This window comes from Gekko japonicus, unplaced genomic scaffold (assembly GCF_001447785.1).
Source record: "Gekko japonicus isolate JY-2015 unplaced genomic scaffold, Gekko_japonicus_V1.1 scaffold8311, whole genome shotgun sequence".
NCBI lineage: Eukaryota > Metazoa > Chordata > Lepidosauria > Squamata > Gekkonidae > Gekko > Gekko japonicus.
In genome coordinates this window covers 5270-10922 of record NW_015160484.1, presented here as the reverse complement: position 1 = coordinate 10922, position 5653 = coordinate 5270, and the positions used below count along the sequence as shown (strand labels likewise).

Here is a 5653-nt window from a genome sequence, read left to right as displayed (position 1 = left end):
TGGCAATAGTTCCTTTCAGTTGTTTTCTTATGTACAAAGCTTCAGGCGGAACATTGAGGAAAACATCAATTTTTTTCTTCTTGGTATTTCAGTTGTCCTCCAGAGCGTGCTTTCTCTAGTATTCCTGCACGTACTTTGGTGTCTTCAAAGACCATTAAAATGTCTCTGGAGAATTTTCTGTTAGAGTTAGCAGAGCTTCTCATTCTATATTCTTTGATTATGGTTATCTCTTGAGTTTCTGTCTTATTCATTACTTCTGCCAACCAGGTTTCCATGAATTTTAGAGTCACTATTTTGCTCCACTTCCTCTTTAAACCCCCTAAATTTTTAATTACCTTTGTTGGCTGAGCTTTCAAGTTGAATAACTTTCCCTCGAAGCAGTTGGATGTCTCTCTGTGTCCTCCTGTTCTCTTCCTGTAAGGCGACCATCAATTCGGATTCTGGTTTTTGTGAAGCCTGTGTCATTGTCGTTTTGATTTCCTCTAAAGGTTTCATATAAGCAGCCAGGTTGTCAGCCAGAGTTTTGTTCATAAATTGTATTGTCCTTTGCAAGGTTGTTTGCAGTAAGGTAGCTGTTACAGGGTCGTCAGGCTTGGTTCCCTCTGAGAGGGTAATGGGCGTTGCCATGTTGTGAAAGTATCTGCCCGCCTCCTCCATGCTCTATGCTCCATTGCTGAGTGCCAGGGAAGTTCCTCCAGTGCCTCTATTTACTTGTAAATTGCTCTTTCCCCCCTTTTGGGGGGATGATGAGGGAAGGCAATTGAGCGTCCCTGGAGAGGGGGTGGTAGAAGTTGAAGCAGTCGATGCGGTTCTGCTGGGACTCTCGGTGGTGGTTGGTCTTTCCACATCCTGGATGTTAGATCCAGCTTCAGGCACTGCAGCTGGTGCCACCTTCTTTCGGGTGATCCCATGCTTGCGCTTAAGGTGTGAGAGCAGTGCTGCAGTGCCCACAACTCCACAGCCTCCAATTCTCCCAGTTTTCACATCTGTTCCACAAATGTTGCAAGTAGCAATGTACTTCGACTGCTTTGTGAAATACTGCCAGGCAATGGATGTCCGTTGACATTTGGTGGGAGGCCTCACTTCTGTGGGGGATGATGAGGGAAGGCAATTGAGCGCCCCTGGAGAGGGGGTGGTAGAAGTTGAAGCAGTCGATGCGGTTCTGCTGGGACTCTCGGTGGTGGTTGGTCTTTCCACATCCTGGATGTTAGATCCAGCTTCAGGCACTGCAGCTGGTGCCACCTTCTTTCGGGTGATCCCATGCTTGCGCTTAAGGTGTGAGAGCAGTGCTGCAGTGCCCACAACTCCACAGCCTCCAATTCTCCCAGTTTTCACATCTGTTCCACAAATGTTGCAAGTAGCAATGTACTTCGACTGCTTTGTGAAATACTGCCAGGCAATGGATGTCCGTTGACATTTGGTGGGAGGCCTCACTTCTGTGGGGGATGATGAGGGAAGGCAACTGAGCGTCCCTGGAGAGGGGGTGGTAGAAGTTGAAGCAGTCGATGCGGTTCTGCTGGGACTCTCGGTGGTGGATGGTCTTTCCACATCCTGGATGTTAGATCCAGCTTCAGGCACTGCAGCTGGTGCCACCTTCTCTCGGGTGATCCCATGCTTGCGCTTAATGTGTGAGAGCAGTGCTGCAGTGCCCACAACCCCACAGCCTCCAATTCTCCCAGTTTTCACATCTGTTCCACAAATGTTGCAAGTAGCAATGTACTTCGACTGCTTTGTGAAATACTGCCAGGCAATGGATGTCTGTCGACGACGTTTGGTGGGAGGCCCCCCATCTGCAGGGGCTAACAAGGGAAGACAACTGCGAGTCCCAGCAGAGGTAGCGGTACTAGTCAAAGCAGTGCTGCTGGATCTCTTGTTGGTGGAACGTCTTCTGGACAACAGTGCACCTCTCCCTTGTGCTTTCTTTTGCATTGCAGCTAGAACTGGGGCCTGTGGGGTCTCCGGAAGGCTGCTCGTCAAAGGCCGTGGCTCTGGCGTATATGGTTGAGCTGATCCTCCAGAGAAGTTGTTCGCCTGCTGATCAGATTCCTCAGGCTCTGTAGGAGCTGCTTCGCTCTCAGGAATCATCTCTTGGGACCCTATAGCAGCAATCACCGGTGGAGCTGCCTCTTCTGTCCTTGTCAAAGGCTGTGGATTTGCCTTGTACTCTGGGGCAATGGAAGGCAGTGCTCTGGAGGAGGTGTCCTCCTGCTGATCAGATTCCTCAGCCCTTGCAAGAGCTGTCTCACTCTCAGAGATTCTCTCCAGGGACTGTACAGCAGTAATCGCTGGTAGAGCTGTCTCTTCTGTGCTTATCAAAGTCTGTGGCTCTGTCTCACACTCTGGAGTAATCAGAGGTGATGTTCTGGAGGAGGTGTCCTCCTGGTTATCAGATTCCTCAGCCTCTAGATGAGCTGTCTCACTTGCAAAGTTCATCTCCTGGGACCATGCATCAGTACGCATTTGGTGGGCCTTCTCCACAATTTCACTGTACCTCAGGGTGCTGGATGTATTTCTGAACTGTTCTGATGAAGATGGAGGAGGTCCGCTTGATGTGTCCCCACTGTACAGAGAAGGAGAAGTTGGTGAAGGAGCAGTCTGAGCAGCATCCAAGATCATTTGTTGAGAGCTGAAGGAAGATGACGATGATGCAGGCACTGCCCGGGGGTCAGATGCTGATACCAACACGACTGAGTTCTGCAATGAAAAAAGATTCAGAGGACCAATTAAAGATACACTGCAAGAAATCTGTACCCAGAAACCAAAACTGTCTAGAGACTCAAGCAGATTTCTATATTTTAATTTTTATAAATACCAACAGAAGATTTTGTGAGACAAAATGTGTGTAAGAACTCACATCTAGATGATAGCGGAAAGAAAGGGCTCTCCCTCATGGGGTGTTCAAGGCAAGAAATGAACAGAGGTGGTTTGCTATTGCCTGCCTCTGCATAGCAACCCTTGACTTCCTTTATGGTCTCCCATCCAAGTACTAACCAGGACTGAACCTGCTTAGCTTTCAAGGTCTGATGTAATCTGGCTAGCGTGGGCAATCCCGTTCAGAGGTCTCATCTAAATTGATGATTATAAAACAAAAAGGCTGCATAGAATACAGAGGAGGGGGGGCAGAAAATGGTGGCAACAAGTCAAAAGATGACACAAGCTCTTGTCCAAATAGATTCATAGATTCAGACCAAGATCTTTGTTTCCTGCCCATTTATGGCAATCCATATTTCCATTTGTAGCATAGTACTTCCTTTCTATTTTTATTTTATTTATTGAATATCAGAGTTGGAAGGGACCAGCAGGATCATCTAGTCATGCAGTGCTGAGACCACCTGAATGACTCAGATTAGCTGTGTCTCAGGAAAGAAAGAAAAGACAAATTTGGGCATCCCCTGAAAGGTGAAATATGTTTCTTTAAATGGTTGGTAAATGTCAGAAGAACAAGGGGTGTGTGAAAAAGGGGGAAAAGTGAGTGATGTGATTGGTTGGTGACTGAGCGTGTGTGGGAGGAGCTAGGAGGTATGTGTGTGTGTGTGGATAGAGAGAAGGCAGAGGGTTTAGTTTGAAGTCAGTAGTCGGCAGCTGTCAGTTGTGGTCAATCTACAGAGTCTGAGAGTCTAACTAGAATCATAGAAGTGCTGTGAAAGGCATTAAGATTCTAAAGGAGGAAGAAAATGTACTTAAGGGGCAAAATCTGATATCATCAGAGTATTATAAGAGTGTGAGGGGGGGAAAGCTGACAGAGACCTGAGTAAAAAGTGAAAGATTTTAGTAAAGGTAAAGGTTCCCTTGCTCGAAAGCCAGTCGAATCTGACTCTAGGGTTGCGGTGCTCATCTCCGTTTCAAAGCCGAAGAGCCAGCGCTGTCCGAAGACGTTTCCGTGGTCATGTGGCCAGCATGACTAAACACCAAGGCGCACGGAACGCTGTTACCTTCCCACTGAAGTGGTACCTATTTATCTACTTGCAATTTCTTGCTTTCGAACTGCTAGGTTGGCAGGAGCTGGAACTAGAGACGGGAGCTGACTCCATCATGCGGTACCCAGGTCTTGAACTGCTGAACTACTGACCTTCCACAGCCTGCAGTTCAGCGTCTTAACCACTTGAGCCACTTGACCACTTGAGATTTTACTAAGCAACAAAATGTCTTGTAACCAAAAGTTCTACATTAAGGTAGGAAAAATCAAATACATAATTACAGGATGGGGAAGACTTGTCTTGGCAGTAGTATGTGCAAAAAGGATCTAGAGGTCTTAGTAGACCACTGAACATGAGTGAGCAGTGTGATGCAGTAGCTAAAGGGGCAAATGCGTTTTTGGGCTGCATCAACAGAAGTATAGTGTCAAGATCATGCGAAGTGATGGTATCACTTTACTCTACTCTGGTTAGAACTCACCTAGAGAACTGTGTTCAGTTTGGGGCACCACAATTTAAGAAGGATATAGACAAGCTGGAACATGTCCAGAGGAGGGCAACGAAGATGGTGAGGGGTCTGGAGATCAAGTCCTATGAGGAAAGGCTGAAGGAACTGGGTATGTTTAGCCTGGAGAGGAGATGACCGAGAGGTGATATGATAACCATCTTCAAGTACTTGAAGGGCTGTCATATAGATAGGGTTGCCAAATGGGCCCGGGGGGCGGGGAATCCCCAGCTTTGGAGGGCCGATTTCCGACGCGACGGAATTCGGCCCCAGGGGGAACCCCACCCCCTGAAGCTGCGTCACCAGAGGTGATGCACGACGTAGGGCACGTTGGGGGCATGGCCCAGATCGTTGGGGGGGGGGAACCATATGGTTCCCCCCGATGATCTTGGCCACGCCCCCAACGTGCCCTACGTCGTGCGTCACTTCCAGCGACGTTCCAGAGTAAATGGAGTAAGGAACACCAACACTGGCTCATTCTGGCTTTGTGTTTGACTTACAGTTTGCTGGCTTGCACATATTCTGTGTTCCAAAGAGGAGAATCGGGATTCAACTACTTTAAGCTGCTCATTCGTTTGGTTTATTGAGGTCCTTAACTGGGCCACCTCAGAAAGCAGAGACTCTTGCCCAGCTTCTAAGCGCAGTAGAATCATTTCAATGTTTGTTCTTGGATTTCCTAGTGGTTGTTCCCCATGTATAGATTGGTCAGGTACTTCTAGTGGAGACTGTCTAGGGTCCTCCAGGCTAGCAGATGATTGTGTAACCTCCATGGTTGGAGGAACTTCACAGACTCCTTCCTGGACTCTCTTCTTGAACCATGACAACATGTCTGAATTGCAGTCAAAATGAGTCCTGATTTCTTTACGTTTGTAATCTCAATTGTTGATTGCTGGGCTGGATGGCGCAGGCAAGGAGCTGCAAGAAGGCATAGGCTTGTGAGTACTCGCTGTCAAGTCAACAACATCACAGCCAAGAGTCATCCCCCACTTTCAACACACACAATGACAAAGCAAAATTAAAACCCCAAGCCAGATATCCCCCCCCCTTTTTGTATCCAAAGCAAGAGACACTGCAAATCCTTTAATATGGAGCTGTGGCTTCCTTTCCCCCAGGGCAACAAACAGAGGGAAAGCTTGAGAAGGAAGGAAGGCCCAGGCTAGTGATTGGATGGGAGACCTCCAAGGAATTCCAAGGTTGCTATGTGTAACCAGGTAATGCCAAAAACCACCTCTCA

The 5653-nt window shown here is 47.8% G+C and overlaps 1 protein-coding gene across 1 annotated transcript; it reads right to left on the bottom strand.

The window, feature by feature from the left end:
- Positions 1–660: 660 nt before the first annotated feature.
- On the bottom strand, positions 661–5246 carry LOC107116192 (flocculation protein FLO11-like). Its single transcript, XM_015418076.1, has 2 exons — positions 4920–5246; positions 661–2694 (listed from the first exon to the last, which is right to left on the bottom strand). The coding sequence occupies exons 1-2, from the start codon at positions 5244–5246 to the stop codon at positions 661–663; spliced, it is 2361 nt and encodes a 786-aa protein (XP_015273562.1).
- Between the last annotated feature and the right edge of the window lie 407 nt (positions 5247–5653).

Coding starts and splice junctions, on each gene's coding strand:
- LOC107116192 (XM_015418076.1), bottom strand. CDS start 5,246: ATGTTGTCATGGTTCAAGAAGAGAGTCCAGGAAGGAGTCTGTGAAGTT. Junction 2,695..4,919: donor TATGTGCAAGCCAGCAAACT/GTAAGTCAAACA, acceptor TTTTCATTGCAG/AACTCAGTCGTGTTGGTATC.